Source organism: Pseudophryne corroboree, chromosome 7, assembly GCF_028390025.1.
Source record: "Pseudophryne corroboree isolate aPseCor3 chromosome 7, aPseCor3.hap2, whole genome shotgun sequence".
In the NCBI taxonomy this organism is placed as follows: domain Eukaryota; kingdom Metazoa; phylum Chordata; class Amphibia; order Anura; family Myobatrachidae; genus Pseudophryne; species Pseudophryne corroboree.
This window is the reverse complement of record NC_086450.1, coordinates 73,902,605-73,915,163: the sequence shown is the minus strand read 5'-3', so window position 1 is coordinate 73,915,163 and position 12,559 is coordinate 73,902,605. Positions and strand designations below refer to the sequence as shown.

The window sequence follows — 12,559 nt, the reverse complement described above, 5'->3', positions numbered from 1 at the left end:
CAATGGTAAGAAAACCGACTTACCTCCCGTGGCCTGAGCAATCCATTTGTCCAATTCAGGACCAAACAACTTCTCGCCACCGTAAGGTAACGCCTCTATACCTCTTTTGACCTCCGCTTACCAAGAGCGCAGCCAGAGTGCTCGTCGTGCTTTAACTAGCAACGATGAAAGGCGAGAAGTGAGCTGTCAGTAGAAGCTGTACATAGATAATCGGCAGCTTCCCAGATTTGATCAGCGAGAAGTATAAGTGGGCAGACTTGAGTTCTGTTATCCATACCATCAGCGCCTTAGTAACCCAAATGCCAACCAACCCAGGCCTAAGCAACACTCCTGCTGCTATATACATGGATTTTAGCATAGCTTCTATTTTACGGTCTGAAGGGTCTTTAAGCGTAGTATCGTTTGGTACTGGTATGGTTAATTTCTTAGTAAGTTTAGACACACACGAATCCACCAATGGCGGATTCTCCCATGTAGCTGTCACAGCCTCTGGAAATGGGTAACTAGACTTAAATCTGCCAGGTATAGTAAACAGTTTATCCGGATCGCGTTTCCAGTAACATCTTATTAAGAGATCCCGAAACAGGAAAACACATCGGAGTCCTCTGCCGTATAGCAAAGACGACTTCATTATTTGTCAGAGGCTCCTCAGTTTCCGTAAACTTCAGAGACTGATGCACCGCTCGGATGAGATTATCAATGTCAAAACAAATGAAATTTATCCCTACTACCCAAAATGGACTTGGACTTTTGGCAAGGCTGAGACCCCTCCGGTAGTTCTAGCGGTCTCACCCTAGACTCAGATCTTGCCGCTTCCAGCTCCTGTCGAGCGGCGGCCAATTCTGATTGCAATCGAGCCATGACACGCTAGCGTAGCCCATGGCGGGTCCGGGGATGAAACCGGTTTTGAAACCGGAGTAGAAATTGTATTCGTAGCTGAATCCACAAAATATACTGTACATGTAGTATTGTTACAGACATGGCAGGGAAACTTTTTTTTATTTTTTTTTATTTTTTTTGTTTTGCTGGTGCCTTACTCATTATGCAGACAGACAAGACAATACAACACACAAAAAACAGACACTTGCACGACTCAGTAAAATAGTACTAAGGTGTGTCATATATATATATATATATATATATATATATATATATATATATATATATATATATATATATATATATCTGGCCAAGTGCAGTGCACGTGGCCACTACTATATGCAACCTGATCCCAAATTCCCACTAACACCCCTGCGCCTCCAGTGGAGTAGAGATGTAGGACAGGAACGTTCTGGAATCACAACAGGAAGACAGGAAGCATGGTTAAAATGGCCCCCATGCCTCACAGCGCAGGGTATATTTAACAAGTGCAGCAAACCCGTTAATATAGGCTTAACAGCCTATGTCATTAATGCTGTCACCCCCTTTTTGCAGCCCTCCGCTAAAGAGTATCCTTCCCCCCCTTCTGCTTCCTCCCCTGTGGCCCGTGTACCGCTGTCTGAGCGGGAGTTACCGGGGAGCGGGTCCGCGATCGGGTCCAGGGAGCGCTGTAATAGAAAGCGGTCCTGCAGCGGCGGCCGGCGGATGTGAGTGGCGGACGGCGGGTGAGAGCGGCGGACGGCGGGTGAGAGCGGCGGACGGCGGAGTCTTAGCGGCGGAGGAGCGCGGCGCTGATCGGAGCGGTTGCCGGGGCGGCCAGTTAGGAGAGGCGGGTGCGGGCGCAGCGGCGCCGGTTCTGAACAGTGTCCCCACACAGCGGGGCGGCAGCGTGCGCTGACCGCCCCGTCCCCCCAGCATACCTGACTCCAGAAGAGATGGCTGTGACGGGGCTTCTATCTGTAAGCTCCGTCCAGCTGTAGCAGCAGTCTTGTGAGCTGTGTGTGGCTGTGAGGGTGCTCTTTGTGAGGACCGACACGCCATGCGCTGCCTCCGTGCAGCGGCACTATCCCGGACCCACGTTTTTACAGAAACTGGGAAGGGATGTGCTTAAGTTGTAAAAAAATGAAAATAAAAATTTAAAATTAAAAAATATTCACTAAGTGTGGCAGCCCCACACCAGCCCTGTTGCTCCGATGAGCACAGAAAAAACACTGAGGTACTCTGGGATATGGAGGGGTGGAGAGTTCTAAATTTAAATATTCAGTGCCCTGTTCCTGCGGAAGCCGTCCATATCCCAAGAGTACTCCTCCAGTGACCCCTAGTGGATGAAAAAGAAAAATAGAAATAAATATTGTCCTTTGCTTTGAAACTAAAAAGTCTCAGCAACCAACAGTGACCTCAATTAACCTTGTGGTCTACAGCAAACCATAGGTTCTGACCATAGACAACAATGGGGATTTCATTCCCCATTACTGCCTATGCGCTCCCAATCAGGAGCGCGCTATGACGTGGTGTCCCCTGATTGGCTGGCGAGACCCCAAATGACAGGACATTATCTCCTTGACTAGTGGAGCACGATGCTGGTTTCAAAAATATGGGGGACCCCTACGTGCTTTTTCCCCAGTATTTTTGGAACAAGGACCAGTCCAAGAGCCCAGTGCGTTTTTAAAATACTGGGAACCCGTACGCAAATTTATCCCGGTATTTTAAAAACCAGGGCTGGCTCAAAGTTGCCTGGGGCTGGTTATTTTCAGGAGGGGGAACCCCACGCAATAAAAAAATAAATAAATAAAAATTCTTTACTATATTTTTAAATAGAGAAGCATGCATGGATCTCGCTGATCCGTGCAGAATTCTCTCAACACGCCAACCAGAAGCATGGCTTTTTTAAAGTTCTATTTCTGTATGAATTCCATACTTTTCTGGTAGTCTATGGCTATTGTCGGCAGTGATTGAGAATATGAATTCTTAGTAAATTCCCGTGTTGTATGAGGTGTATGTGAACAAACAACCATGTTTGACCAATGGTCTACTGCTTCATATTTGTGTGGACGGCACTGTATATCAGTACGAATTGGCCCAACACTACAGAGATTTGTGTTTCTGAGTTGCATTTTCGTATGAAATCTCAATGCAAATCAGGACTTTAGTAAATTTCCACCATCATTTTTAGACACTTGCAGATATTGGCCACTTCCTGGCTGGACACTGACACTTATATAATTTTTTTAAATATGCTTACAGATATTTTGCACTTGCTGGCTGGAGATGTTAGTGTCCAGCAATGCATGCTAATACACAGTGCAAATATGCAAGTCTACCCCTCTCTCTGCGATGTTCCTGGTGCCCAAAGCAAGCCCTTCCTTGTGGGAGGAATCTCTACCTGTTCTTGCCACAGTAACATAAGCTTAACACAACTCTGTACAATATAGATATAAATTTGGTGCTTCAAATTTAATTCAGAGAATGGTGATTCTTCATCTCAGGTAAATGTAAAGAAAATGGGAGGACCCAACAGTGTAACTCAATTTTAATTTAGAACAAGGAAAAATAAAAACATGTGGCTGACAGCATACCTCAGGTGAAGGTGTATAGTACACACCAAGTCTTGTTTGTAAACTATCTGTGGAACCTCCCTGGAACAGGAATCCACCTTCAGAGTACAAGGCTGGGTAGCGTTCCGGCTCCCTAGAGCCTTTATCAAGGTGTGTTCTAACACACCTTGATAAAGGCTCTAGGGAGCCGAAACGCGTTTTCTTTACATATACCAGAGATGAAAAATCACCATTCTCTGAATTAAATTTGAAGAAAAATTTGGGGGATATAATAACTCAAACGGATTTGTGAGAATAAGGAAAAGCGTGTTCTTTGGGCTGTTTTGGAACTGTATTACTATTTATTCAGAAGAACTAACAAGACATATCCTACCCCCTCGTATGACGGGGAAAGATTGGATGTCTCACTGTGACTGTATGATACCACAATAGGAGATTGCACGAAACCTATACTCTTTATTCCACTTAACACAACTCTGATTTTGACCGTTAGAACCCTAGAACAGGGATCACGTTGGGTGGCATTAAAAAAAAAAAAAACAATGTGGGGTGGCCGTGAAATTGTGCATACACACTGCCCGGTCCGTCGGGACTGACGTCCCAAACTGGACGGGCATTTACCTGCCCCGCCCAGTTCAGCTGTCAGTCACTGCCAGCGTCTGCAGCAAGTGTACGGGCGGGCGGCTGACCACCCCTACACACAGCACAATGCACCAATATATTGTTAGATATATTGGCCGTCGGCTGTGCTGCAGGGCCGACGCGATATGTCTGTGAACGACGGCATTGACAGAGTTATCGCTCGTACACACTGGCCGACGGTCAAGTAATATTTCCGACATTCAATAGAATATATTCAATACAATATATCAGCCAATGGGTACGCACCTTAATTATACTTTAAACCGCAAAATCAAAATAGTTTGTACAGAGAAAACAGACAGATACAAAACTGCATCACAATATAGGCAAAGCATCTACAATACCTGGATTCAAAACGGAGAGACAATAAATAATATGCTAGAATTGTTATTTGCTCGTGATCGAACAATTATATAGAAAAAAACCCCAAGAATACCTGTAATCTAAACCAATCCAATCTCATTCCTCTGAAGTCAAACACTTCTCCATCTTCAACTAGATGAGGGAAAAAGCACAGAATATAATAAATGTATAGTATATAGTATAGTATAGGCACGGTGCATAGGCACTGTGTACATCTTAGTAGCTAGACCTCATCCGCTAAATTACATACTTTTACATAATCCTAAAACATGGGAGTGGAAAAATGTAACGATAAAAAAAAACCTTGAAAAAGAAAACATTGAAATGAAAAAAGTTTTGAACACAAAAATAATTGAATGTATTTTGCTATATAAAAAAATAAAAATCCACAATCTGCAAAACGTTGATCTGTTATATTATTGTCACAGCAACGCTGTAATCCGAAGTTCTTCTATAACGTGGAAAAACTATTTTGACATGCAGCATTACGGATGTATACATTCAGACACATTGTTGGACAGCTATCACCATTGTTTTAAAAATGAATGTATATGCTGAATTTTGTATGAAAAGCATATGGCGTAGGCTGCACATATACCAAAAGCAGTTCAGTTGTAGCAGCTATGGGAAGCAGGGAGACTCCATTCCCTGATGATAAAAGGCACAAAATAAGAAATACGCTGGATTCGGGCCCTGGTTCATACACATGTTATGGTAAACAAGCGTAAAGTATGGAGACATTCTTTTCGCTGACTCAACCATTACGCAAACCTCACATCAAAATGATGCCAGGGAATGTACGAGAATATCGGGTAAGTGCTCTATTTGGTTCAGATCTGGTGACTGGGAAGTGCAAAACCAATGGATAACATCAATGCTACGCTTATCAAAATGACTGAGTGGCAACATATACTCAGTGCGCGGTCATCCTGAAAGACGCACCTCCCATCAGGAAAGTACGCTGCAAGACATGTAGCCAAATGATTTGTAGCTGTTCCCATTGTCTTGCACCTCTGATTAATGCACAACACCACACCTAACACATCCATATATATCGCTTACCCTGATGATGTACTTCCTAGTTCCATAATAACATTACCTCAGACACCGATGCACATAGAACATAAGTATGTTGCCTTGCTGACAAACTCATGCAGAATGTGCACCAACAATTGCTCCTCCTGCAAACTCAATGCGATCTCCTCCAACAGCGCTGCTTCAGGACAGGCAGACATGACCTCTAACATGCAGGGATGTCATGTGCTTACATAACAAATGAGCCTCATGTGTGAAAGCGCTTTCTTCTAATATGCCTGGTGTGCCTCATTTATCAGGGTCTTGTGCTCTACCTGTAGGTCCTGTGACAGGCCTACTCAGACCGCAAAGGATGCGTTATAAATGCGTTGGGTATGGAACACACGTGGCCGGGGTCCCGGCAGTCAGAATACAGACACCGGGATCCCGGCCGCCAGAATGCGGGCAGCGGGGCGAGCACTAGGAGGCCCCTTGCGGGCTTGGCGGCTTGCTACAGGTTCTATTCCCACTCTGAGTGTCATGGAAACCCTCGAGTGGGAATAGCCCTGGCGCAGCTGTCGGGCATTCTCGGCGGTCAGGATCCCGGAGTCGGTATTCTGACCGCCGGGATATTAACCACATCCCTTAAAAAGCTTTATACAGCAACGTATTGTTATTTCCACTGCCAAGCAGCTTTTGTATAGTTTAGATTGACAAGAAAACAGTACGCAAACTTAACACAAAAAACAGGATTGGCAAAATGTAAAGATTTAGGGAGGGGGGTGATTCAGAGATGGGACGTGGATTGCTGCATACGCAGCAAGATCTGCGTCCATCTCCTCACATGCTGGGGGCCGCTCAGCACAGGGCAAGGCCGCCCAGTGTGTGTGACGGGCCGCCTCCCTTTAGGGAAGCGGCTGCACTGGGTTGGTTCCCACAGCCACGATGCAGCCGATGCGCAGTTTCCTGGTGGAGGCAAACTGCGCTGAGGGCCACATTAGGCCACAAAGGCAGCTTTCATATACAAAAATAGTATATTCCCCATACCACGCTCATGCAAACATGGAAAACGGCTGCACACTCTCCTGCTAAGTAGTATATTATAAATACATACACACACAAACACACGGCCACAAATACTTTCTTTCTGGAAGTACTTCTCATACAAGTGAGAGCTGTATTAGGAATCAGCCATGCAGTCAATCACCTCCAGAGTAATGTCCTGTGACGGAGCTACAGACTATGAAGTACAGACAGACCGATTACACAGATTAACACTTTGTGCACCAGGGGGTAGAAGGTGCTTCCTGTTGCACAGAAAGGGGAAATTACTTCCCAACAGATTCCATTTTGGCAGGCACGCAGTATAATAACGGGTTTCGGCGTGTGTCTTACCTTGCTTTACACTCAGAGATGTCATTGTATTTACGAAAGAGGACATGATGATGGATTCATCCTCAGGACATACAGAGAGATTCTAGAATGACAAGACAAATCAGCTATATTCTCTACAGCACAAATGCATGATAAAGCACATTTAGCCAACTATAGTTACTGTATTATTAGTAACTTCATGTCTACTGTAAATAGAATTCCTGCTTCAGTTCTCTCCTTTGTCTCAATAAAGAGGTTACACTGCGAGTTTGAAGATTTACCTTACCCTGGTGTGACACTGTATTTGTCTTTACTTATTACATTAACCAACTTGTTCAATAACTAACAGGGAACATGCAAGCAGCGTGATTATCCAGTCTGAGGAAACACTAATGTGACACCAGAGCTCCCTCTAGTGCCTAGAACGTGCCATTTAGATAAATAATTTATCGAAACACAAAATTAAGCAAAGTGGAGCAGTCATCATTTCTTTTGCACACCTGCAAGTAATAGATGTCCAATGGAGCTATGCAATGGTTTTATTACTTATCGCACCCAAATGCATTGGGTTTAGCTGTGCAAAGCAGCTAAACTAGTCTACAGTACAGTGCCGAAGATGCATTTTTTGCTTGCCACCGCAGGGGGTATGCGCAGACATAACGGGCACCCAATTAGCTGTAACAACTGATCAGCTCTATCACAAGCCCATTACCTAAAACACGTGGCCAAGATGAACGTACGATACATCCCTGAGTAGGTATTAATAACGCAGACATCAGTTCACTATGGAAAGATATTCCAAACAACCTCTATAGAATCATCCCTTCTTCTGTATGCCTCACTACCCCCTGTACATCTAGTTGTTCCGTTTTAGGATCCTTTACAAAACATATTCAACAGGTAAAGGCAGAAAAGGCGGTCATGCTATAGCACCACCCAGTACAGGAACTGTTCCTGTAACACTGCTTCTTCAGTCGTCTACAGAAAAGTTTCCCTATATAAGCATTTAAATATGTATCAGCTGACAATATGTTCAGATACCACAAATTATTTCATGCAGCTATTCTAGTTATATTGTAAGTGTTTCTATATAGCCATAAAACACAGCAAACCCCACAGGGGACAAGGAAGGGAGATAGAGCTGCGTTGCGTACCTGCACCAGCTCGTTCAGAACCACTGCATCAAAGCCAGACAAATACTGCACGTAGTATCTCTGCATGACCGGCCCGTACTTCCTGACGTGCGCTCGTAGCTCTTCCATGTAAAATATGAGCTCAGCTATGTGCCTGCGGGAGACATGCGGGAGACATGACTACAACAGCCACATTTTACAGTTTCCTTTTCAGCTATCAATCTAGTTGATTTTACTTTTAGTTTACATAAATATCCTATAAGTTCCCTTTTGAAAGTTGTAATCATTATATTGATAAGGTGGTCGTGTATTCCATACTATACCTGTCCCAGCAACACAAAAGAAACAAGGCATAGTACCGAATACACAATCGCAGAGTAGAAGAGGAGCCGAAGCTTCTGTGGGATGTTGCACTTCTACTCCGCTATTGTGGAGTCGGCACTGTGCTCCTCGATACTGGTATGGTATGGCTCAGACAGCGCAAGGGACAGATGCAGGCTCCAAAAGGTGGTCAGAACCGCAGAGAACATCATCGGGGCCGACCTTCCCTCAGTCCAGGACCTGTACCTGTCCAGAACTAAAATGCGGGCAATGAAGATAATAAAGGACCAGCTACACCCCGGCCACATCATGTATAACTTGCTTCCTTCAGGTAGGCATTACAGGGCCGTCCCCGCCAGGTCCACCAGAAGCCTCAAAAGTTTCTTTCCCCAAGCGGTCCGCCTGCTGAACTCCTGAACATTGACTGATTAGACGTACATGTAACTCGCTTGTGTCCCTACGGTGTACCCATCTGTCTGACTTTACTTGCCCCCCCATCCATCTGCTTATCTATTACCTACTTGGCTGTTGTATAGCAAACCGAAGAGAAATTCCTAGTATACGCAAGTATACCTGGCCAATAAAGCGGATTCTGATGCATGATTCAGTTAGATACACTCTGACTAAGTGTGTACAGTACCCAAACGTCAGTTTAAGCATAAATAAATGTGTGTAAAATGTCACTCACTTATCCATAAAATCATCTGCAATCTTCTTTGGGATGTTATCCGCATGTCGGAGCAGCCAAATGATTTCGTCACGAGCAAACGAAAGAGCCATAAATACAAAAAGGGCCTGCAGAGAATAAGTCCTGGTTACTTGTTATAGGAGAACAGTTTCATTGTGAATAGGGTACGGGGGACAAGCCATACTGACACTGTGTGGTGCTCTATCCAGCAGTCATACATTAAGTCCAGGTGACGAGAGGTTAGTGTGCCAGTAGCAGATGTCATACAGTATTTTTTACCTTTAATTTAATTTAGAGCACTCGTTCCATTAGGACAGGGGTGGGGAACCTTTTTTCTACCGAGGGCCATTTGGATATTTATAAAATCCTTCGGGGGCCATACAAGTCTGCCCCCGCGCGTGCCAAAAAAATGGGTGTGGCCAGTTAAAATGGGACGTGATACACATATGCCCCCAATAGTGCAGTGCCAGATCCACAATTGCCCCTCACAGTGCCAGGTATACAGAAGTCCCCACAGTGCCAGGTATACAAATGCCCCTCACAGTGCCAGGTATACAAATGCCCCCACAGTGCCAGGTATACAAATGCCCCCACAGTGCCAGGTATACAGATGCCCCCACAGTGCCAGGTATACAAATGCCCCCACAGTGCCAGGTATACAAATGCCCCCCACAGTGCCAGGTATACAGATGTCCCCACAGTGCCAGGTATACAGATGTCCCCACAGTGCCAGGTATACAGATGCCCCCACAGTGCCAGGTATACAAATGCCCCCACAGTGCCAGGTATACAAATGCCCCCACAGTGCCAGGTATACAGATGCCCCCACAGTGCCAGGTATACAGATGCCCCCACAGTGCCAGGTATACAGATGCCCCCACAGTGCCAGGTATACAAATGCCCCCACAGTGCCAGGTATACAAATGCCCCACAGTGCCAGGTATACAGATGTCCCCACAGTGCCAGGTATACAGATGCCCCCACAGTGCCAGGTATACAGATGCCCCCACAGTGCCAGGTATACAGATGCCCCCACAGTGCCAGGTATACAGATGCCCCCACAGTGCCAGGTATACAGATGCCCCTCACAGTGCCAGGTATACAGATGCCCCCACAGTGCCAGGTATACAGATGCCCCCACAGTGCCAGGTATACAGATGCCCCCACAGTGCCAGGTATACAGATGCCCCCACAGTGCCAGGTATACAGATGCCCCCACAGTGCCAGGTATACAGATGCCCCTCACAGTGCCAGGTATACAGATGCCCCCACAGTGCCAGGTATACAGATGCCCCCACAGTGCCAGGTATACAGATGCCCCCACAGTGCCAGGTATACAGATGCCCCCACAGTGCCAGGTATACAGATGCCCCCACAGTGCCAGGTATACAGATGCCCCCACAGTGCCAGGTATACAGATGCCCCCACAGTGCCAGGTATACAGATGCCCCCACAGTGCCAGGTATACAGATGCCCCCACAGTGCCAGGTATACAGATGCCCCCACAGTGCCAGGTATACAGATGTCCCCACAGTGCCAGGTATACAGATGCCCCCACAGTGCCAGGTATACAGATGCCCCCACAGTGCCAGGTATACAGATGCCCCTCAGTGCCAGGTATACAGATGCCCCTCAGTGCCAGGTATACAGATGCCCCCACAGTGCCAGGTATACAGATGCCCCACAGTGCCAGGTATACAGATGTCCCCACAGTGCCAGGTATACAGATGCCCCCCACAGTGCCAGGTATACAAATGCCCCCACAGTGCCAGGTATACAGATGTCCCCACAGTGCCAGGTATACAGATGTCCCCACAGTGCCAGGTATACAGATGTCCCCACAGTGCCAGGTATACAGATGTCCCCACAGTGCCAGGTATACAGATGTCCCCACAGTGCCAGGTATACAGATGTCCCCACAGTGCCAGGTATACAGATGTCCCCACAGTGCCAGGTATACAGATGTCCCCACAGTGCCAGGTATACAGATGTCCCCACAGTGCCAGGTATACAGATGTCCCCACAGTGCCAGGTATACAGATGTCCCCACAGTGCCAGGTATACAGATGCCCCCACAGTGCCAGGTATACAGATGTCCCCACAGTGCCAGGTATACAGATGCCCCTCACAGTGCCAGGTATACAGATGACCCCACAGTGCCAGGTATACAGATGCCCCCCACAGTGCCAGGTATACAGATGACCCCACAGTGCCAGGTATACAGATGCGCCCGCGCCGCCCCCCCCCCGACCCGCTTACCGCTCCTTTCGGCGGGGACACGGAGGAGAGCGCGGCTATGTTGGGCGGCGGCGTGTAAGACTTGAAACCAGCCGCCGGTTCGAGAGCAAATCAGAGCTCGCGGACCGGCAGCCGCGGCTCCTGATTGGCTCACGAACCGGCGGCTGGTTTCAAGTCCTACACGCCGCCGCCGCCCGACAATAGCCGCGCTCTCCTCCGTGTGGTGACAGCTGAGACACGCTGCCGCCGGACTGTTCGGCGGCGTCTCACTGAGAGGAGCGGGTGGGCCGGACCAAACGGCTTTGCGGGCCTTATACGGCCCGCGGGCCGGAGGTTCCCCACCCCTGCATTAGGATGAAGACATTTAACTTTTTGCTTACTGAAATCTACAGAGTCATATTGTAAATAACGTTTTACATTATATCAACAGGTTGGTTTCGATAGCCCAGTGCACAGGAACCCAACAGTTAGAATGAGGACCGCAGCATCCAGATGTATTTTGGTTAAGTATTATAACCCTAACCTACCCCTAATGCAGCCTAAGCCTAACTGTCCCTGTGCCCGCAGCCTAACCCTAACAACAGTACTTTCCATCGGTATTCTGCTGTAGGCATTCTGACCGTCAGGATCCTGATCTACGATATATTAACCGAATCCCTATGTCAACATAAACATATGAAACTTATAACCCTTTTCAACCAAAGTCCCGGGTCTGACTGTAGCTTTGGAACACTGTTGCAAGCCGGGTCAGACCAGGGACTTACCCCGTTCCTATTGTGGTGCCAATCCGGGATATTCCTGAGTCGCCGCCATTCACACTGCACTCGGGTGCAGTGCCGGCACTTGGAGATGTCACCCGGGTCCGACTGGCTCATCAACAAGTTAGCCTGTCGAATTGTGAAATTAAGCCAGTGGGCTAAAGCTTGTGTTTCAAAGCTGGCCAACTCCTTTTGCGGAAGTCAAACGCACAAACAAAATCAGATTTCCTGATTTCCTGAGTTCTGTTGATGTAAATCTGGAAAGTCCGAACAACATCCAATGATGTCTATTCAGGGGAAGATTCCGGAGCCGGAGAGGAAGGGACAACAATCTCCTGGCTGATATGTTAACAGGACACTACCTTTGGTAGGTACCAGAGATGCGTCTGAAGAACAACCCTATCATGGCGAAAAACAAGGAAAGGAGAGCGATGGGACAATGTACTCCAGTCTGAGACTCTACAGACTAAGGCTATGGCAAGTCTTCAAAGTGTCTCACCGAAGACCCAGTGTCCAAGGGTTCAAAGGGGGCAGATTGAAAATCCCGGAGGACCAATGACATATACCATGGAGCCACTAGAGGGAAAAACTGAG

At 47.0% G+C, this 12,559-nt stretch overlaps 1 protein-coding gene across 2 annotated transcripts in view; it reads right to left on the bottom strand.

Moving 5' to 3' along the window:
• NCKAP1 (NCK associated protein 1) overlaps window positions 1-12,559 on the bottom strand; it is a 249,712-nt gene that overhangs the window by 85,516 nt on the left and 151,637 nt on the right. For both annotated transcript variants that reach the window (XM_063933318.1, XM_063933319.1), the window contains 4 exons: window positions 8,970-9,076; window positions 7,982-8,114; window positions 6,849-6,930; window positions 4,513-4,571 (listed from right to left, as the gene is read on the bottom strand). In XM_063933318.1, the coding sequence (XP_063789388.1) occupies window positions 4,513-4,571; window positions 6,849-6,930; window positions 7,982-8,114; window positions 8,970-9,076 (381 nt within the window). The remainder of the gene's footprint in view (window positions 1-4,512; window positions 4,572-6,848; window positions 6,931-7,981; window positions 8,115-8,969; window positions 9,077-12,559) is intronic.